Here is a 22516-nt window from a genome sequence, read left to right as displayed (position 1 = left end):
AACAAAATACACCGGAATGGCTTCCACATCAGCAAAACGGCTGAACATCACCACCCCACAGCCATCACGGCGGTCTGTACTGCACACCATCATGTCACCTGGAAGAAACCTGTCCGAGTTCCAAGCCCAAATCCAAACAACCTTCTGGATTTGCAGGGTGAGGCACTGGTGTTGCTCGAAGGAAAACACCATCCCAGGGAGGAAAAGTATTTTAGAAGCAGAAAACTAAGACCACAACCACGAACATAACCTGGGGCACAGGGATGGAAAGAGACTCCTGGAACTTCACTGCCTGAAAGCACGTCTTGGTGGTGTATTGTCAGCACTAACTTTGTGTTAAAGCAGCATCACAATAGCAGGTTCCATACAGGAAGACGGGATCAGGCCCCAGGGCATGGGAAACAGAGACTTGCCTAAAGGACTGGGAGAAAGTCCACAGCAGAGTTTAGGAACCAGCACTGATGCAGCTCATCCCACCCATTCACTCCCCAAGCCACCCTTTTTCTCTCCAGTTTATTACACAATCTGGCAGGATAACTCCACCACTGCAGATACATGAATGCCATTGTCCCAGCTTAGAGAAGTTCCATCTCACCATTGTGACAGCTTCCAGATGATGCTGAGAATCCTCTTGGCTTCTGGAGGCAAAAAGAGCCCGGACTGTGAGCGACCAACCTCAAAAATGCCTTTTGTGCAGCTCCTTCATTTATTTATTTTAGTTCAAGATTTTCCAGACACATCCACAGAGAAACCACAACATCACTTGGACACTTCACTCGGGGCTCAGCTCCATTTCAAGAGCCTCACAACTTGCCAACAGTAACCCAGTGGCTAATTATACCATGTTCCCAACTGAAGGTTTTTCCATACAACATTAGGTTTCAACCAAGTTTTTCCATTCTTTCATGTCTCGCTTCTCCTGGGTTTGCTCCTTCTTCACTGGCTTTTTCTTTGTTTCACAAAGGTTTATTTTGTTAAGAGGAACTCCTTGCAAGCCCAGTGCCCATCACATCAGCTGGTAACAGTAAAGCCTTCGACACAAGGCAGTGTCCACCTGGGATCTCCTAAAACCCCTCCAGAATGGCACCAGCATCCCCCAGCACTGGGGTTAGGGTTCAGTAAGAGAGCTGAATGACAATGCCCCATCCCTGGCAGTGCTCAAGGCCAGGTTGGACTCCGGGGCCTGGAGCAAGCTGCTCCAGTGGAAGGGGTCCCTGCCCGTGGCAGGGGTTGGAGCTGGAGGAGCTTTAAGGTCCCTTCCAATGTGATGCTATCAGCTATGCAGGTAGTGCAGGGAACCCAGTGGAGAGCTCAATGTGAGCTCCACAAGCAGCATACCCCCGCGTGCACGTGCCCCTGACACTGACTGACAGTGGGACGACTCCTGCAGGTCTTAAATTTGCCCCAGTTCCAGCAAGTGCCTGTTTAAGGCCTCAGCATTCCCACAATACCCTCAACAGGAGCAGTCACCGAGCTGCAGCAGCCAGGGCTTTCTTAAACCCACGAGCAGAGGTCTGCACTGGGTATAAGCACGGACGTGGAAGCCTTCCTCCACTGAGGGAAGTCCGAGGTGTGTTTTGTGGTGAATTCCTTGTTTATTGCCCAAACAATCCTCATTCAAGCAGCAGCCTCCAGTTACCAAAACCTGGGTACTGAGGTTTTCTATTGAGGAGTTTTAACCGTGTTTTCCCCAGAACCCAAACAGTTGAAACCTCTTTGCAAAACACTTGTGTACAGAACAAAAGCTGCACCCTGAGGATCAGGCTCCTCCTGAACAACCGAAGCAAGAGCACACGTGGCTGTGTGTACGTATGTGATGAAGTGCCAAATTCATACTTGCAGCGCAGCAGGGATTTCCCCTGTCTTAGGGGCTGCTGCACTTCAAAGCCAATTCACAGGGAGCACCTCCACCATGGCATACACAGACTGGTCCTTGCTTTTCTACAGCCAAGTATCAACCATCAGGTCAAAGAGGCTCCAAATGGGACCCTCTGGAAGCCCCTGGATGCCGAGCATCCCCTGCCTGCATCATCTGCTCAACCAGGATCCTGGTCCAGCTCTGCAGCTGCAGTTTGCTGCCAGCCAAAAGCCCCTGGTGCTCAGCTCCCTGCTCTTCCCAGGTCCCACTGCTCTCCAGATGTATCCACAGGCAACCACACCAACACATGAATAATAAACCCATGAATCATTATCGTGACACCTCACTTGGGCACTTTGACACACACACTATCCCCTGTGGCCAGCTGGCCTGTCCCCTCTTCCCTTCGTCACCCTTACAGGTTCTGCTCACGCAGCAGTATTGCTCCATGCAGTGTTTCCAAGTGCAGACTTTCCTGTTTGCATGGTGTGGTTGACATTCATCCTCTACCTGCTTCAGGAAGGGCAGCACCATGGCTCAGCCCCAGCATCCTGATAGCATGGGGAGAGGGAAAACACAAGGAGCAGGGCAAAGAACCAGGGCATAACAAAAAGTAGCTGTTAAAAGAATTACCAGTTTACTCTATAGAGGGAAACCCCTCAGGCTGAAGAGCAGTTCCTGGAAAGCATTAAAGCACTCCCACAGATTGATTTCTAAGTCCAGAAGATTAAACCCCATCTATTTACTTGTGCTTCACACAAATGCCTCTGCATGAGGGGCATATGCCACAACAGCACCTTCTGCTTCTCAGCATCTGCTGCCACACTTGGGCTCATCTTAAGGATTCTATCTGTAACTCAGAGCAGTTGTGAGCACACACACTGTGAGCCTGTGCCCTGAACCCAGGCTGCAGGACAGACAGGGCCACTTTGAGTCACCAGAGACAGAGAGCAGCAGGACCAGATCGCACCTTCAGTGTTAGAGGAAAAAGCCAGGTACAGGCTCCCGAGGGCGACAGGACATCCACGGGCCATTAAGAGTCTGGGGCTCTGGGAGCGTGGCAAAGATTCTCATGTGGAGGTCCATGAAAAAGAGAAGCTACTTGAGAATTAAAGCTTAGTCTGAACATCACAGACACGGCGCTCAGCCTTTGAAAGGAATGAGCCTGAAAAGTCCATCTCCAACAAAAACAGCATCTAAGGGGCAAGGACAGCACCTTTAAAGTAAGGATGCACATCCCCTTTGTCTGCAAGCATAGGAGTAACACCAACACAGTCTTGTTTACTGGGGTACCCCCCAGCATTGCAGAGCAGAGGCAGCAACTCCAGCCGTGACAGCGCACAGTTGGTAGCAAGGGCTTGGAAGTCACAGCATCCAGTTCCAACCTGGCACTGCACTGACAGCATAACCCGGGTTTTACACTGGGAATCAGATCTGCCTCACTTCCAGACTCACACAATCCGATTGCTTATGTAAAACAATACCAACATTTCTGATTGGCAAAATATTCAACACTTCTGACTGCCCAGATACAGACTGTTCATTACCTCACTCTGGAGGAGCGGGGAAGGGCCAAGGGGAGAAGCAGCAGATGGTAACAGGACACTTGATAGTTTCCAGCATTTTTATTTCTCTTAAAGGGCATTCCATGTATCCTGATTCCACTTTCCTTCGCCGCTAAAGGAAACTGCTGCTTCCAAAAATTTTCACCCAGAAACCTGATTCAATTTTATGGGGATTTGTGGAAGCAGAGGCAGATTCCAGCTTTGTCTGCGGGTTAGATTCGGGTGACATCATCTGCTAAAATATGGGAAAATGTGAGCTGGAAGGGCAGTGTTCCGAGGCCCTCAGCTCGTCGCCTTGGACAGTTATTCCTCTAGAAACCCTCCCTGCAAGGTGTCTTTCCCCTTTCTTTGTAGCCAACTGATGGATCTGTGAAAGATGACAGAGGGGGTCCACCTTTCTCCATACAGAGAAGCCAACTAAACTGAAACTGAAACAATCTGAGCTGAAATCAAAGATCACTTGGAAAGATGGGGAAAAAAGCTACAAAGAGCCTTAGTCAATGCCATCAGCAGCCCCAGTCTGACTCCTCCCTCATCCAAATTATCTGATGTCCTATTAGGAGGCTCATTAGGAAACCTCAAAGCCTTTCACTGCAAAAGTCACTACTTGGAGCTGCCCATCGGCCCCACAACAGCTCTTCAGCCCTGCACAGAAACATCAGCTCCCACCAGCTCCCTGCAGCTCACAGCTGGAGCCACAGGTTTCAGCAAAGCAGCCAGGTAACTTCTAAAAGGAGCAGGGCTGAAGCTGCCTGACGGATTTATACCAATGGACAGAATGTGTGAGGATGTTCCGAAGCCATTCCAATAACAGCATGGACAGGAGGAAAGGGGAAAAATATCCTTTGGAATGGTTGAGAGAGGTGATAACGCAGTTTTCAACTAATACAAAGCAGCCTGATGAGGTGGCTGCACGAGAAGGGAGCTCCAGAGGGGCAAGTATTGCTCCAGTATCCTAATCACAAACTGCTCCGGCAGCCCCATGCTTCTGCTGTACAACAAACTCTCACTGCAGCCCCAACCGCCGTTAACTTCACCAACTTCTGATGGTTTAGAAATGGTTTGTTCCTCAACCAGCAGCTTATTTTCCGTCGTGCCGAGACTCTGAGCAAACCATTCATGAAAGCATTCCTCGCACGCCCACCTTTTCTTCCTTAAGGTCATTTTAAGAACCTAGAAATTACAATAGTTCATAATCCCGCTGCTATACACAGAATGCCACACGCATTCGTCCTGGTAACACACAAACCACCCTGCAAACACTGGGCTTCCCGGGGAAAAACACCCCGAGCCCACAGAACTCAGGCTCAGAAGCTGGATGGATCCCAGAGCTCCACTCTCAGCCCTTCACTGTTTCTCATTACCCCGCAGAGCTCCACTGGCTTAAACTTTCCTGGTTTCAAAATCCTCTTTTGCCAACAAACTGCTTCAGAGCCTGCGCCCTTGAAGCACAAACTGAAGAGACCCCGGAGCACCGCGGGCTGGCTGCTCCAAACTCCGAACACAGAACTTTTCCAGCAGAGCCACGGCTCTCCCCCTGCCCTGCCCTGCAGTTCCAGCCCACCAGGGAAGGCAGACATTTGGAAAGCAGAGCTCCACGTACTCAGAACCCAAAGCATCGGTGGAACGAAACGAAGTGGATGTCCCAGTCCCGCGGGGTTAAAAAAGACATTCCAGGGTTTTTCCTGGCTGCGTGTGCAGGGCTGCTGCACATCTGGCACTCTGCAGCTTCCTCTCGCCACGCTCAACAGCCACGATTTTAGAGAGAAACCCTACAAACAGGGGCTGGGGAGGGCCGGGGGGTGCCCGACTCAGGCTCCTGCGCCCGCGATGCGCGCAGGGAACTGGAGCTGCCGCTCGCTCCTGCGCTAAAAGTTTCTTCTCCCCAGGGAGAAGGCACAGGGCGAGGCGAGAGGTCTCCAGCTGCCTCAATACCGATACAGCCGCCGACAGAGCAAGAGCTACGGCTCCGGGAGCACATCCCGACTTCTGCCCCACAAAACCGAGCCCGGCAACAGGCGGCCCGGCTCCAGAAGGCGCAGAAAGTTTTGCTTTTTCTCCCCCTTTTCCGGGCCCCTGACAAATGGCATTCGGAGACTCGGGCGGCTGAAGGAGGCTCGGGGGTTTCTTTCCCTTTTTCCATTCTTTTTTTTCCTCTGGAATGCAGCGGGTCCAGACAAACGTTTTATCCCGCACAAAGCCCCCCCCTCCCCGACCCCGCAACGCCGCTGTCCCGGGGATGGGGGGGCTCTCGGATGGTCCTTACCTGCCCGGCCGAGGGACAGGGCACCCAGCAGCACCAGGGCAGCGGGCACCCACCACCTCCGTATCCAACTGCGCCGTTTCCACCGCGTGTGCGTATCCATGGTCCAGAGAAACCGGGCACCCGCTCGAGGGGGAAAACCAATAAAAATAATAATATACAGCTATTTACAAGCCCCCCCCCGAGAGCAGCCGCTTTATAGAGCCATGGGCGGGCCGAGGGCAGCGGGGGCTCCGCACGTCCGCTCCGGCTCCCGCCGAGGAAAACTTTCCTTCCTCTCCCCCCCACCCCTTTTTTTTTCCCTTCTTCTCCTTCTTTTAAGCCCAAGGCCGGAGCCCGTCAATCCCGGAGCAGCGCAGCCAACCGGGAGCGGGCGCAGCGGGCCAGGAGCCGCCCCCAGCCCGCCCCCGGTAAGTTTGAACGGCGCGGCCCCCCCCACCCCAGGAATTCCATCGGGAATCTGCTCCCCCCAACCGCCAGGGCTTGTGGAGCGTGGAAAAGGCGAGGATGTGGGCAAAGAACGAGGCTGCGGCTGGAGAAGTGCGGAAGAGAGCCTAACCTCGCTGTAGGACTAGGTCGCACAACATCAGAGACCCTCAAAACCAAGCTCAGGTCATCTGGAGACCAGAGGTGGAAGAACCAAGCACAACCCTCTCCCTTAAGCACTTTGAAGGCTCTTCCTGGTATCGGTACTTGCTATACCAGCGCCATTAAAGGCCTGCACATCATTGCCAGCACACATCCAGGTGACAGTCACACCTCCTGTGACTTCAATGGTTGCAAAGATTTGTCACGGAGCAGCGATTTCACCTATACGCCAATACCCTGGGCCACAGGAGAGCATCCCAGCCCTCCTCAGCCCTTGCACAGCAGCATCCTCAAAGGCTTCCATCATCCCAATGAAAAGCGAGCATTGCCATCACCCAAACTCCACAGTCTGCCTACCCTGGGCTCCACTTTGCTTGTCTACGCCTTCACTCACTGTGAGAACCTGGGCAGTCACTGGTCATCCCGTTTATTATATACAAGGAGGGCAAGGTATGAGTTCAGAGTCACTTGTCCTATCCCTGTCTGACGAACTCCACACAAAAAGGGACTTCCGAGCTTTAGCTGTTCACTCAGGATAAGCCTGACCTTCTGGAATGAGAGTTACTTAGATGTATAATTGATGTCAAACTCATCAAAACCTACAAGCACAGGAGGCCAAATTCCACCAGATCAAGGGGAAAGGAGTGCTCCCAGTCCACTCAGTTTGTAGCCTAGCAAAGAAGTTACCTAATGGAGAGGAGCTGTAGGAAATCTCCCTCTCTGCCTCCGAACCCATGGAGATGCTTTCCCCACCACCAGCAGCCCGGTGAAACAGGAAGCAGCAGGGGATGAGCCACACGCAGGAGGAGAGTCTCTGCTGAAAGAGCCTTTCACCAGGGAGGTTAGAGGCAGGTTGGCTGCAAGCCCCTGAGCCCAGAGGCAGCATGTGCTGGCTGCTGCCACGTGTGCAGTGGGGACCGTGCCAGTGGCACCCTGGGCACAGCCCTCAGTGAAAGCCCCCCAGGTCCTGCCTTTGATGAGCAACCTGTGACCGGACAGGTTGGACGGGGCTTGGAGCAACCTGCTCAAGTGGGAAGGTGTCCTTGCCCATGGCAGGGGGGTGGAACCGGATGAGCTTTAAGTTCCCATCCCAACCCAAACTAGTCTGGGATTCCATGACTAGAGGCTGGTAAGAAAAATTAAGCAACACTCCATATCCAGGAGCCTGGGGCAAGCTCTTCCAGTGCAGCTAATAGCCGTGCAAGCCTGCAAACACCACTGCAGAGCTCCAGGGGATACAGCCCAGCAGTGACAATATCCATCACCATCACACCTCCCTCCTGCTTGGGAATATCCCACTATACACAGCAAAAGCCCCTTCCACAGGTTCACAGCTGCCTCTGGAATGGAGCAGAGAACCTGTTCCATAGCTGAGACACACTGCATGGCAGGGATTCCCCCCCCCCCCCCCATTTGTATGGATCATGAAGCATCTGGATATGGATCATCATGAAGCATATGGATATGAAACTAGGACAGGTAAAAGCACCACAGACTGAGGACTGCAAATAACCCTCCTCTTCCCAGTAACCCTTGATAGTATGATGACAAAGTGATAACTTGATCCACAGTACTTATGTGGATGCCCAATCACCCTTGAGGGGCACTGACAGAGTGGGCTCCGATTTCAGCCCCGGTTACACAACCACCAGGATCCTCCACCTTCTCACCCCAGCCTGGCATCTTGGACCATACAAGCAGCTCATTGTTTTGGAATGAAACCCTGGTTTGTCTTCTCCATCTCCAAGTGAAAATCCCACTAACACCTGAATGCTGTCACCAAGGGGTTGACATTCCCCACCCTTCCAGAGGAACACAGCTAGGGGAAGGGGGATACCTAAAGCACCAAACACACTGCAGACAAGGAAATAAAAGCAGCTCAGAGCAGCTCACTCGCACACCACTCATTTTTCAAGGGCTCTTAAGCCCACGATCAAGGCAGAGCACCCAGACCTGGACCCCCATCAGATGCAGCACCTTTTGCTTTGCACCAGCTGAGAACCCAGCCCAGGGAGCTTCTCCTGAGCTCTAGGTCTGAGTTCCCAGTTGCTCTCCAGGTGATTTAGAAGCTTGCACAGACCTGTTGGCCCCTCCTTAACAATAGCAGAGAAATACGGAAACAGGCCTGTAATGGTAAACTGGAAAATTCCAGCATCCACACGCCAGGTTCACGGAGCCAGCCCTCGGGTTAGAGTGGCCCAGATCATCTGCTGGTGTGAGCTCCAAGTGGGTTTACATGAGCTCCTGGTTGACGCCAACTCCAAGCCCTTCCAGCAGCCAGGCAGGGTAACGTGAATAGCCAAAGGAATACATTGCAGCGGAGGCAGATGGCCAAATATCTTTAAGGAACAGCAGTTTATAGAAGTAGTTTCATGACTACATGCATCTTGAGCCCAGCTGGCTGTTTATGGGATGGAGGAGACATTCATGAGCTTTCAAAGGAGCTTACGATACATCGGTAGGGTTTGGGGGGGTTTAATCATATGCTATGAAACCAGACACGAGCATTGAGCCTGACCCCCCCAAAGGGGGTTATTCTGTAGTTATTCTGCAGTTTAACAGTAAGCATGGGGATAATCAAAGAACAGCCCAAGGAGCTGCCGATAAAGGATTACAGCCTATGGCCAGCTGATGGGAACAGACTCAGCGTTAGAACTACCTGAACTGTTGTATAAATAACCAGGAAAGACAAAACTGTTCTCAGGAATTGTTTCAAATGCTGTTTATGAAGAGCACACACATCCAAACAGACAATTCTCCTCTGCGACCTCATCATCTGCCTTCGCTCCTAGCAAACATATAAACCCAGTTACATCCCTACCCAGAACTCGAGGTGTGTGAACGGTCTCACGCCGAGGTCACAATCCTGCCCTGTGACCTCACACCCGTTGCCATGGAAATGGTCACTTTCCAATTCAGCTTAAGGAAAAAAGAGAATTTAGAGTTGAGACATCTTGGATTGAGAGACCTGAAAGATAAATCTCTACTTCCCACTGAGGAAGCACAGAGCTCCATACTCTGTGTGGTTTTTAGCCTGAGCAGAGTGCTATTTATTGCATCACCCAGGACCATTCAGACCTATTCCCACCTGCTGAAGAGCTGCAGCATGGCAGCAGCTTCGCCAGTGCCCTAAAACCTTTCTGAAGGCACTGTTTTGAGCAGAGGCCATCACAAATCTGCAGTTATAGAACATGGTGACGGGCAGCACATCAACACCGGTGCTGCAATGCTGCAATGCTGCAAGCCATCACACAGAGCAGACTCTTACGTTCTAGTTAGGCTGCAGGGACCCATGGAGAGATTCAACAGGTTTCTCCCGCACGTGGAACACACACACCACAAACAGTTCACGTTCTTGCTCCCAGAGACACAAATCACAACACAGAGAAGCAGAAATACCCCTCCTGTGCTTCAGCACCTGCTTTGGCCTCACAGACCAGGCTCTACACAACAGCCCCATCCCAGCTGCTCTGCTGGAAACTCGGATCTGAGTTTTGCCATGAGGTGGCACCAGGACAAGCCCATGGTGGGAAGAGCGGCCAGCACAAGGTGGGGCTTGTTTTTTGTATGTTTGAATGTTTCGTAGTCAAAGAGGTTTGTTTGGTAAAGGAAATAGCATCATAAAGAGAATGGACTTTCCACTCCTCCTCTTTTTCCAGTGTTGTTGCCTTCTCTTCACTTCATGTTAATGACTCCAAGCCTTGTGTTTGAACCATATGATCTATTAAATGCAAACGGACAAATTGCACCATGGCGCCTATTGAGAAGGATGAACTCAGATCACCTTCTGCTCATTTGGTTCCTCTCCATGCCCAGTGCCAGCCTGGTAGGAGCTGCCATTCCCTCTTCACATCCCTGTGTTTTTATTTCCTCATGCCCTGTGATCCGCGGTCAATGGCCCAGGCTAAACCCTATATAATCTGTCTAGACTTCAGGGAGATAATCCATGGTGCTGCAGAAAGCTTTGTGTTAAACCACGGGGCTGCACATTAGCAAGGAGCTGTGACTTACCCTGTGATCTTCACAGGGTCAAGAATGAAGAAGCTCCTAAGTGACTTGGACTAAACTCTCACTGACCCCAATGGAGGTTTGGTTGAATACAGACCACAGAGCTCATTTTGTAGCTCTAGTTCATCATAATCATGCCTGAAGATTAAAGGTGAGCCCAAGCCACAAAGCTTATGCACAGGTCCAAACCCACCCAGTGACATCTGGCTTCAGGGGTTGAGCTTGGATGCCCATTAGGAACACTTTCATCTGGACCACTGTGGGGCTCATTTCCAAGCCTATCCCCAAGGAAGGCTTTTCCATTTTCCCCAGGGATGAATGAGGATAGGCAGGAACCAAATGAACAGATGACAATTTGCTTCTCACACACCTCCACTTTGTTAATGGCGATGGTGCTGCCTCTGCATACGTGGGGGTACAACATCAAACAGGCAGGGTTCAGGGCACATGTGGTATTACTGGATGGAAGTTAAATAACACAAAGTTCCAACTGGGATGTCAGGAAAAATAATCCTTACACCGAGATCTCCTCAGCCATGGAAGATCCGTTTGTGTTCTCAAAGGAACTAGTGAAAATCTTATTGCTTGAGTCATACCAAATCAATCTGGACAAACCTATAGACTGTTGGGAGCAATCCTGCCCTGGTGTGACTGTGGGTTGAGTGACCACAGATCTTTTCCACTGGTGCCTTTCACTAATCCTGAAAACATTTGGGTGAATGAATTCCACAAGGAATTGTGGTCACAGCACAGATAAGCCTCAGGGCTCCTGCTCCCACCACAGAGCAAGGAGGTTACAGCCTTCTCCTGCCTTCGCTGGCCTGTACAAGACATCCCAGCAGACCTCCTGCCTGCTGATCAAGATGCAGGATGCTCCTTTTCAGGCCAAGGAGCATCCTTTACTCAGTCTTACGCACACAAGTTGCCAATAAAACCACAGGTGGGTTTTCATCCCCGTAAGCAGTAACAACCCGAAAACGTGCATGTTCTGTGTATGGCCCAGCACACCCCAAATGAGCATCATTTATGAATTATTCTACTCAGGTCTAACAGCTGATTAAAGCGCCCCAGATTCTGATTGCCTCAGCTGATGGTCCTTTCATCCTCTGGCCCTTTCATCCTCTAATCCTTCCTCAAAAACAAGAATAGAGCAACCTAAAGCCTCCGGAGGTTATTTTACCAAGTACATTTTCCCTTCTTCAATAGTTCTATTAACCACGTACACCATTTCCAGGCAGCTATTTCCATTTATAATTTTGTTGCATTAACTGTACCAAAAATGGCACATTCCGTAGATTCCCCTTTGATTTCACAAGATTACAGGTTCATTCCACCGAGGGCTTCTGCAGTGACAAACCCTTCATTTTGTTGTCTTTTTCCCCTTGCTGAAGTAGTGGTTTCGAAGTGATGAGAACACAGGGACGCTATGCGCACCACCCAGCTATCAAAAGGCAATTCAGGCTCAGCCAGTCTGAGCTCCTTTCTAAATAGAGAGGGGAAAGAAAATGTCAGGCAAAGCAGCCCTTTTTGCGGGTGAATCACTCGAGGAATCCAATCCAGCCTCCGAGTGGTCGCTAACATGACTAATTTTGACTTGTCTGTTCAGTGTTTCCAGTCAGTCACCTTCTCAGACGCATCGGCACCTTTCCACAAGTCCCCACAGGAACTTGCTCCCTTCTCTCCCCCCACTGATGAGTTTTCCAGGTTGGGAAGCTCTGGGGAGAGCCAGACAGCAGGGCAGAAGGCGCAGACATGGGCCAGAGCAAGGTGTCAGATCACTAACATGCTTAACCAGAGACCCAGTACTTGTACGTCCAGATCAAGCACTGATGTACTACCCCATGTCACCCCACCACCTGCTAGCCCCGCTCTCAGTGTTCAGTGGGGTTCCCAGGATGCAGCACCCACACATACACCTCATTTCTACAATAGATGCTCAACCATTGCTTGAGGGAGGATTCCTTTAGCACCGGTGCCTTCGTGCAGCACCTACAGTCTTCTGGAACAGTTACCAGGTTTTACAGCTATCTGAGACTGCAGAGCACCTCTCGCAGGGCATCCTGCTTCATTATACCTGAAGTCCAGGCCTGGCTTTGTTCCCAGCTCAGTTCAGAGCCAGCAGCACCCTAAACCCTCCTAAAGCTCCTGTTTATGTATTTAGGCACTTCTAGAACTCATTTTTACATTTTTCAGACACCTCTGAGGAAGTCTGAGCAGTTTTGGCCACACATTAGATCTTCAAGATCAGCAGCGTGGAACGCTCCACCAGCATTCCACATCCCTTTGAGGATCACATCCAGAAAGGACATCCCCAATTGTTCTTTTCCGAGGCATTCAAAAGAAACCATGTCAGGGAGTGGGTGGCAGACAGACTATGGTCTGCTCTGCTTCCTATCTTTGAAGTACAACTGAAGGTACCTTCCAGAAAGCACAGGCTACCTAGGTGGGTCTAGAGACAGGTTTTCTGCCTGCAGCCCCCTCCCCATAGGTGGATCCCTTGGAGCACCTCCACTTGCCCTGTAGGTTATAAGGATCTTGTCAGGTTAAAAGGCTTTGCTGCATCACCAGACAACTTCAGGGTGCGATCACAGCCAAAGCTTTGTCAGGCCTCGAGGTTTAACCCTGGGAAGCAGCACTGTACCTGTTAGGGCTCTGCAGATGTACAGAGAAGCCCCCCGACACCCATTTCATGTAGACAACAACCGAACATTAATAAGTATCTGCATAATTAACATTTGGCACAGATTAAGCTGGCCCAGGGATTCATGTGGTCCTCATTAGGACCAGATGTGTTTGGGCTGGTTTACTGCTGGTGATCACAATAGGGATTTGGCAGCACATCTGGCAGGAGGGTTGGGAGACTCAGCTGGGTCCTGCCCCTTCCCAAGGGCCCAGCCCTGGTGGCTGCTCACCTGGGTCAGGCCCTCCCACAACATCACAGAACAGCCTCTGCTATAGATTTATCCTCTCAAAACCAGCCAGATTCATAGAGACAACTCTAAGCAAGCTCCCTGGCCACAGAAGCAGAGCCCCTTTGGGAAGGCAGAGCACTGACAGCTCATCCCAGCTTCCAGCTGCGCAGCTTCCACATTTCGGGTGTCTTTAACCCTTTCCTGCCCCAGTTTATTTTACTTACCCACCATGCAGCTTGCTTTCCTCTGGCAAGGCTTCCCCATGGCTTTGTATTCATAAATCACGGGGCCCGAGGGGTTCGTGTTTCACAGAGGCCATGGGGCTTCAATGAATTAAGTCTTGTTTGAACTAGGGTATCTTTTTTAGCAAACCAAACAAACTTCCTGACCTGACTCGTACTGCAGCACAGTGAGCCCAGAAAGAGCTCCTGGCTGCAGCGGGAAGGTATTCCACTTGAAAAGTCAAGTGGAACAGCTTCCTCGTGGCACCGCTGAGGATGGAAGGTCTGAGGAGACACCCTCCTCTCATTCTCCTGGGTCCAAGGCTGCCTTATGTAAGGGACCTTTATACGCTCCTGGCAGTCCTTAAACTCCCATCAGTGCCTTCCTGCAGTTTAAGATGCTTTTCTTGGTACCATGTTGGGTGCCACTGAGCAGTTTTTCCTCCCTCTTGGTCACTGGCTTCACCAGCAGGAATATGTGTAAGTTATCCAGATCCGCTCAGCTGATTTAAATGGACACAGCTTCAAAGGCAATGAGAATTCACACATTTATGCTCACAGCAGCTCTGCCCCCACGCCTGCCTTTAAATGAAAAAGTCAACTATTGAGTCCCCAGACATGGCTGTGATGTAATTTCCAGGGTGAATAACAGAATCACAGAATAGTTAGGGTTGGAAAGGACCTTAACATCATCCAGTTCCAACCCCTGCCATGGGCAGGGACACCTCACACTAAACCATCTCATCCAAGGCTTTGTCCAACCTGGCCTTGAGCACTGCCAGGGATGGAGCATTCACAACCTCCCTGGGCAACCCCTTCCAGTGCCTCACCACCCTCACAGGAAAGAATTTCTTCCTTATATCCAGTCTAAACTTCCCCTGTTTAAGTTTGAACCCATTACCCCTTGTGCTGTCACTCCAGTCCCTAATGAAGAGTCCCTCCCCAGCATCCCTATAGGCCCCCTTCAGATACTGGAAGCTGCTCTGAGGTCTCCACGCAGCTTCTCTTCTCCAGGCTGAACAGCCCCAACTTCCTCAGCCTGTCTTCATACAGGAGGTGCTCCAGTCCCTGATCATCCTCGTGGCCTCCTCTGGGCTTGTTCCAACAGTTCCATGTCCTTTTTATGTTGAGGACACCAGAACTGCACACAATGCTCCAGGTGAGGTCCCACAAGAGCAGAGTAGAGGGGCATTAAACCTTACTGCTGCTGGACTCCCATTTCACACCTTCCCCAAGACCCACAGCAAATTCAGACCTTTTCCAGAAACTCTTTTCCATTCACATAACAATTCTTTTCCAGCTCATGCACAGCTCTCCTGGAGCACCTCAAACCCTTACTGATCAAGTGTACGGGCAGTGCCAAGGAGCCAGCTGCATACATGGGGCTCCCAAGATTTGATTTATGCAATATCAAGCCTAAGATCAGAAACTGTGGGACTATTGCCCCAATCCCGTGCTCTGCTGAGCCACGTATTTACTTGAGGGACGGTTTAGATTCAACTTTTAAGGATCTGTGTATTTAAAAAGACAGAAGAGTCTTCAGATGAAGGATCCCATTGACAAAGGTCACCAGCCAACATGACTAATCCATTATGCTGTTAAACAACTCAACATGCAGGGGTTAATCAGTGCTAGCCCAAGGTCTAATCCCTCTTCCTGCTAAATAACTCACTGAAAACAAACTCTGCCTGCTAATGTTCTGGAAAGGAAGATAAATGCATGCAAGGCTTGAGAAGGTTCAGTTTTCAGCGCTCTCAGTTACTCTAAAGCCCCACCGCTGTCAGCCTCACCAGATGTTATTTCCATCCCTGCGAGGATATGGATTAGGGGAAGGTTGGCTGGCACTAGGCCAGCTTGCAGGAGTCAAAGGACCGGAGTCATCCTCAACCTGGGTTGGCAGGGCTGTCCCGCATGGACAAAGCCAGAGGCACTGTTCCCTTGGGGTTTCTCTGCATATTCCAGGCCCCTATTTATAGCCGTGATTTGTGCTTTTACAAGACGGTAATTTCATGCTGCTCATAAATCTCTCCCTGAGAAGTGGTATTTGTAGGTCAGCAAGGAGAGGAAGCCAGCAACCAAAAGTGCTGAACTCCTGCAGAATCCCTGCGCTCGGGCCGCAAACACTGAAATGCAATTAGGAGGAATCAAAGAGCCTTGTGTTGTGTCTCAGGTTGGAAGGGGACACGTTTGCTCCATGAGGACCCGTGGCTGCTGCCTACACACTGAGGAGGCTGTTTGGGAGCTGGGGAGAGGGTGACACCATTTTCTCCTGGCAGCACGGTGCCAGCCAAGTCTGCACTGGCAGGTCGCAGCCCTGACATCATGTCATGGAAGCGCTCATCCCTTTTGACGTTCTTGCGTCTCTTGCACCTCTCGGACTGTATTTTCCCTCAGAAGGGAACAGAGCCTCAGCAGAAGGTTATTTCCCTTGGCACTTAAAGACACTGGGTGGAAACCAATATTAGTTTAGACTCTACAAGGCTATGAAGCCCTCAGTAGGAATGCTAACCTGTCCTAGGACGATGCTGCGTCCCACCGGTTTTGGGGCAGCCTTGCTTTTATTCCAAATATCTGCTACATGCAAACAGGCTTTTCATAATTAGCAGAGGTGCTCAAGTCCCAAAGAACATTATTAAAATAAAGCGTTTTCCATCTTGCATTCATTTGCACCCAACTCCCAAGTAACCTCACTTCTCATCACAGCAGTCTTGCCTGCCTCTGATAAGCAGCGGCTTGCAGAATGGTCGCTGTTTGGTGAAGCACCCACGACACTTGCTGCTGCTCTAAGCTGATGCTTTCATGCAGCAGAGTAGCTGTGTGGTGAACCCCTCTGCAGCGAGCTGCAAGTTCCTAATGAAAGGCCTGTGCAGAGGCAGGCGCCGCAACCAGCATCTCCCCACGTCCTCTGCTGACTCGCCCAACGCAGCAGGAAGCAGTCTAGCCGCTCAGATACCAGGAGACATCAGCAGGGACCGGGCTGAGGACTTCCAGCAGCCTGGGTTGGTAGCTCTCCATGAGAGCCAAAGGAAAAAGCCTTTTGACTGAGTCACTGCCATGGGGAAGAGACCTGAAGTGTTTCCCAGCTCCTCCACTGACTCTGGTGAATCAGAGGTTCACAATCAGTGCCTGCACTGGCTGCTGAACTGTGAGAAAAGCACCGAATGTGGGATACTTTGAGACGTGGAACTGCACCTGATGTGGAGCACAGATTTAAACCTGGCCCCCTCCTTCCCAGCATGGAAGCCAAATGATACAGTTTCCAAAAGGTTTAGTCCCAGAGAAGCAGAACTTGCCAGCTGCAGAGGAAGCAAGCATCAAAATCATCCACAGGCAGCTCTGAAAAGTATCCTGTAAATCTGTCACCTGCGACTTCTCATAGGTCTGCTCCAAAGCAGGGTGAAAATGAGAATTAGGAGTGATGCTTTTCAGGTACAAAGGGCTGTGGTTCAGCTTGGCTCTAATTCTGGAGTACAGGGGTGCTGGTGAAGGGTGCACATACAGTTCCACACTGAAAACTGCTCAGTCACATCATATAAAGTTCAGGGGTTCTGGCATACTGTGTAGTGCCTGAGCTGTATCCTCATGCCAGGAGCATCACAGAAGGGCTGGTTCCATCACTTCCCAGTGAAGCTATACACTGCCTCTTCAGCATTTTTGCATCCCCAAATGAACAACTAAATACCTCTGAATGTCTGTATTCCTCGAGTCTGCACTTCCAGCATGGCTGGAGTAAATTCCTCACACAGGTTGGAAACACATTTCTGGAAGCATCAGTCTGGAGTCCATGTATCATCATTATCCCACACAAAACCTCTCACTGCGTAAATCAAGCCAGGCAAGCCCCGCCGCTGCTCTGCGTTCTCCTTGCAGGAGATGCCAGCCTCCCAGAGGTACCATTTGAAAGGCCAAGAGCAAGCCCCTGATCCCAGCAGGGACTCGCTTTGCTGGAGTTGCTTCCCGTGGCTCATTCTATCACACACATTATTCCCACGTGACATGACAAAAACCTGGCTGGTGGCTGCTTTATTTACTGCAAACTGCAACTTTTGAGTGCCACAGATCTAACACACGAAGCCTGATGAGCTGTACATGTGTCCTCCTTATCCTGCACTGGCACTCACCTACTAAAGCCCCATGAATACAGAAGGGCTGACATCTTTCAATACACAGTTCAGCCCCCAGAGACCCCGAGCATCTCTGCTCGCTACAGATGGTTGGCATGTGGCAGCACAAGAACCATTGAACAGGACCGAGATCAACATTTGTGTTGAAAACACCAGTTCAGTGTAACTGAAGTTAATGCACTTGAAGATCCCCCCGAAGCCAGGCAAAGATGGCAACTCATGCACAAAGTGAGCTTTGCCAGGATTCTGCAGACACCAAGGCACAATCGGCATCTTCCACATCAGCACTGAAAGAATGAAGAGCTTGGGGTGAAGTCTGAGCCATGTGCACAAAACCCCAGGGGCAGGCTATCTGCAGAATTAGCCCAGCAGCTCAAACGGTGGCAGGCAATGAGTGCACTGGCACGAAGAGAGTGCTGAAGAGCCACGGGTCTTTAAATAAATGAAGCTCTTGCCCCTTTGCCATGGTTTTGCCTCATTACACTGCAATCTCTTTCCAGCTCAGTATTTCCCTGCATAAATTGGAACTAGTATTGGAAATCTTTGTATTAGGAGGGCAGGGAAGACAACTGCTGCGCTTCAGGGAGAGGGGCAGGGAGAGGACAAAACCATCATGAGCAGTTTTCTCCTGAGCCTGCTCGAATCCTGCATGCATGAGTGGAAATTCAAGCTACGCTGCTTCCAGTGAACAGGCAGCACCACTGAATGTGCCCCCGTGCGTGCAATGGAAGCGTTTCTTTTCCATCCAGGGAAGGGTTAAACAGGAACACGTTCAGGGTATTCAGTAGGGTGAACTGAAAACCTCCTGCAAGAACAAGAGCTGTGCAGCATCAGCCTACTCCTAAGAGCTGGATTTACTACGACCTTACTATGGCTTTACGTGCTCTGTGCAGGGGTTTGACAGTGCAGCTCCAGCTGACAACACAGCGTGAGGGACCCACGCCAAGGCTCAGTCCCACTGTGGGATCCAGGCCACAACCTTAGTGCTGGCTTCCAGAATTAGCCAAGCTATTTGCATTTCTCATGCATTGCATGGCTTGCTCTTGACGCAAGAGGAGAAAGGGATTTCTTCCTGCCAAGCACATCGTGCAGCTAGAACACATCCTAATGAGTCTACCAGCCCCTCGATGCATGAGGAGGTGGCCTATGGAAAAACCTACAGACCTTCCTTTTCCCCCCTGTTAGACCAGGGATGGACACAGGGAGCAGCTGGGATGTTGTTTTAAACAACAGCAACCAGTGCAATGAGATGTGAAATTTATGAGCTGGTCAGCTCAGGAATAACTGAGTTCAGGGACCCCCGGGGCCCAGAGGGCTTCTCAGGAGTGGAAAATCAGCTCTCTTCCTCTAGGATCTATAGGCTGCAAGGGAGAAACTCCTTTGGGTAGCCCAGGGACTGATGTCCCACAGGTGGGATCACGGTACAGAAATGAGCTCCCAGCTGTGAGCTGGAACAGCAGCTCCCAGCACTGCCCCTCCACCGCAGCTGCCTTTGCCATTTCTTCTGGGCTTTTGTTTTCTCAACTGCCTCCAGCAACAGGAGCCTGGGGTTCTGTGAATCAAAGCTGCAGCAGCAGCCCCCAGAACGCCAGGGCAGCAGGAAAACTGCACCTACAGCAGGGAAAGCTGCCACGCTTGGGGGTACCACAGCCCCCAGGGCCACGGCAGTGTGGGGTGAGCAGGGGATGCTCCCTCAGCACTGCCCACAGAGCAGCCCTCCCATAGAGCACTGCTCCAGACATCAGTTTGCGGGGGAAATAAAGACATCCCACAGAGCAGGGCAGCAGAGACCACAGGTCAGCCCTACACTGAGCATGTGTATGCACCGAGTGCCAGGACCTCCCCTGCTCCTCCTCCAGAGGAAAACAACAGCAAAGCGAAACAATAACTGTAATAAACACAGCAGCTTCCAAAGGGATGGATTTAGCCAGTCCCAGGTACCAGGATGTGTGTGGTGCTCACAGTGCTGTCATTTCCCCCCGTCTCCCAAAACACAGGGCAACATTGGGCAAAACCTATCCCTAATGCATCTGTACTGCACAGGTATCAGCCACCTCCTGGGTGCTTCCCACACACCCTATGGCACAGATGCACCTCGCAGGGTCCTGCTGCTCCTGGCACCGGCACCTTTGCACATCCAGATGTGCAGGGCTGCAAACAGTAATCTGCAGGAGCAAACAGTCCTGCAAAACATCCCATTCCCAGCTCCGAGGGGCTGGCTGGAAATCAAACAACTTCCAAAGCTGGAAATGGAAAAATGGGGATTCAAACCAAAGAGAGCAGCCCAGGAGGTGCTGGGACAAACCTGGCTCCCACAGAGGCTGGCCAGCCGTGCAGCCAGGCTGCATTTCCCCTCTGCAAATGGGTCGAGACCTTCACCTTTAGGCTGGTGACACCAGTGCCGAGCTCTCAGCTCCCCCAGGCACACCTGCAGCCCAACAGCAGCTCTGCCACTCCGGCATCACAACAGAACTGAGGGGTTTTCCCTTCCTCCCCTCAAAAAAGCTCCCCCAGATCTTGAAGCAATAAATCACCGGGTCCCATCAAAAGGGCTCAATACCTGGCACTAGTGAAGAGCTGCCAAGGCACTTACTTTGGAGACAGAAACCAGTGTTCTCAGAAACCCCAGTGTAGTAAATCCCAGGAGGCAACAGGCTGAGCTTTTGCTACTGTAAATAGACTTTTTCATTATTCTGGAGCATTTTGAGGCCAAAAGACTGTCCCAGCGTATTGGAAAGTGTAAGTAACTGTCTCACCTCCCTGCAGAGGAGGAACATTCAACAAGCAGAACAAGACAGATTGATTAGTTCTTCCATTCAGCTGGCAGGGGCTGAAGAGTGGCTGCTGTTGTATCCCTTGCTGGGGGGGAGGACACACACCCCAGGGCCTGTCTTCACACTTCCCTCTCCCTGCTGCCACTCTGACTTACAGACTGCAAAGAAGAGATGAGCTTTGGCTTTGAGCTGGTTAAAGAGCAGCAGCTTCTCCTATGACCGACACAAGCACTGGTGCACCCCGATGCCCATTTACAAGCGGCTTGAGCTCACAAGTGTTCCTCACCTGCACCTAATGAGGAATTGGAGAGAAACCTGCATCCACGAGCTCTGCAGCACACCACCACCGAGGAGGAGGAGCTGGCAGTCATTGCTAACAACAGGAACTAATCCCCCACTGATTGGGACCATGAGACACTGGAGAAGGCAGCAAACCAGTGCTCCAAGTGCACCTGCACAGCTGCAGCACAACACCCCAGTGCTGTGGGCACCCCAGCCTCCTCCTCAAGCGTGCAGCTGGACCTAAGCACCAGCCTTCAAGCAGAGCCTACAGATGAGTTCTCATTAACTCACATCCACACACACCAGTTCAGGAGCACAATCACTGTATCCACATGCTGATGAGAAACCAGATTTTGCCACCAGCAGCCAAGGGGAGCTTTCCCATTGATGAAGGTATAATCATTTTCCCATCAGCTACAGTGGGAAGCAAGCACAGCTCCATGGTTTCCCTTCCCAAGGATCCCAGCCAGCTGTCATTTGGTTTCTATTTAAGTGGATTCACACCCCTTGACTTCAGTGTGGCTTTGAAACGCAGGTTCAAGTGAACCAAATAAGCTGCGAGCAATAAACATCACAAACCAAGGTATTTCAGCTTCTTTCCTATTGGTATTAAGCAAAGCAGAAAACAACGCAGTCACTGGAGAGTTCACTACTACATTTGTAAAGCCACTCTTCATTCACAGGAACAGTTCTCGTCCCTAATTAGATCCCACTTGAGCAGGAGCTGAAGCTTTGCAGCTAACAGCAGCCTGTGCCCTCTAAGCAAACCCAGCAGGAACGCACCTCTTCAACAGCCAGCACAGCCCGAGGAGCACCCTCAGCCCCTCGGGTCACAAGAACACAGGGAGCAACCTGTAGCTTCATGTTTTACATTCTGTGCAAAATAACGTGCCAGCCTATTGCTGGGGGCTGCTGGAACACAAATCCATTGCTTCCACCTTAGTGTGGGTGAAATTAATGCCACTTTTCATACTGAGAATACACAAATAGCACCCCCCATTAACATCCCTCCCTCTATAGCTGTACACGGGCACGCCGCTCATTCCAAGATCACCCAGTAGCAGACTTGCTCTGATTCAAGCTGTAATATTCAAGGACCACTCAGAAACGTCAGGACCCAACCTGGCCCGCAATCAAAAGCGTCCCGGCTTGTTTTAGATCAACACACAAGGACCATATAAAACCACCAGAAGAAAACGCTCCTCTTGCCAACACCCCTGGGGGATCCTCCCCACGCGGAGCTGCCTGCAGCCTTCTGCCTACAAGGGACTGCCCAGACCCCAGCAGAGGGGACCACTTTACCCAGGGGCTCCCGGGGAGCATCGCCCACCTTCAGCACCCGCTGGGGATCAGCATCTCGAAGCAGCGTCCCAAGGAGCCCGGAGGAGAGCGCTCTGGTGACCCTCAGCAGCCCCGCAGGACCCAGGGGAAGATGCTTCCTGGAGCTCCTGCCCCAGCAGCCCCTCCGAGCGCCAACAGGGAGGGACTTCCTGGGGGCTTCTCATAGAGACCGCTCCTGCTGCGCTCGGCCGCTGAGATTGGGCTCACCTGGCAGCGCCCTGCTGATGGGAGCTGCAGCCTCCTGCTGCTTTTGCCTACTTGGCTCTTCCAAGGTGTTCCCTTCCCTTCCCTTCCTGCCCCATGTTCTCCCCAAGCGGAGGGGGTTAGAGCCCTCCCCACGCAGAGCCCTGACCTCTGGCAGCAGGACAGAACGTGCCATGGGGTTATCCCCGTGCAGGCCAGCAGAGCCCCTGCTGCAGCTCTCCTGGTGGGAATGGGAAGGGCTGCTCCCACCGCTGCTCTGAGGTGTCAGCCGCCACTTCCCGGCCTCATTTCCACATCACGGATGCTCCTCCTGCAGACCCGCATTCCCACACAGTGTGAATGAGCGCAGGGTTGGGGATGCTTTCCAAGTGGTGGC

The 22516-nt window shown here is 51.4% G+C and overlaps 1 protein-coding gene across 3 annotated transcripts in view; it reads right to left on the bottom strand.

Annotated features, from left to right (window-relative positions):
* The window catches only part of COL5A1 (collagen type V alpha 1 chain), a 146942-nt gene extending 124964 nt beyond the window's left edge, over window positions 1-21978 (bottom strand). The window contains exons 1-2 of one of the 3 annotated variants that reach the window (XM_061476915.1): window positions 21926-21978; window positions 5690-5812 (exon numbers count right to left, since the gene is read on the bottom strand). In XM_061476915.1, the coding sequence (XP_061332899.1) occupies window positions 5690-5789 (100 nt within the window). In that variant the 5' untranslated portion in view covers window positions 5790-5812; window positions 21926-21978. Of the gene's footprint in view, window positions 1-5689; window positions 6013-21925 lie in introns of those variants that run through there. The other 2 variants (XM_061476914.1, XM_061476913.1) reach the window with 2 other exon arrangements.
* Between the last annotated feature and the right edge of the window lie 538 nt (window positions 21979-22516).

This window comes from Pezoporus flaviventris, unplaced genomic scaffold, assembly GCF_033815535.1.
Source record: "Pezoporus flaviventris isolate CSIRO_AGI_PZ_B2104156 unplaced genomic scaffold, CSIRO_AGI_Pfla_v1 ptg000097l, whole genome shotgun sequence".
In the NCBI taxonomy this organism is placed as follows: Eukaryota; Metazoa; Chordata; class Aves; order Psittaciformes; family Psittacidae; genus Pezoporus; species Pezoporus flaviventris.
Note: the sequence above shows the minus strand (reverse complement) of the source record. Positions and strands in the feature narration are given on the sequence as shown.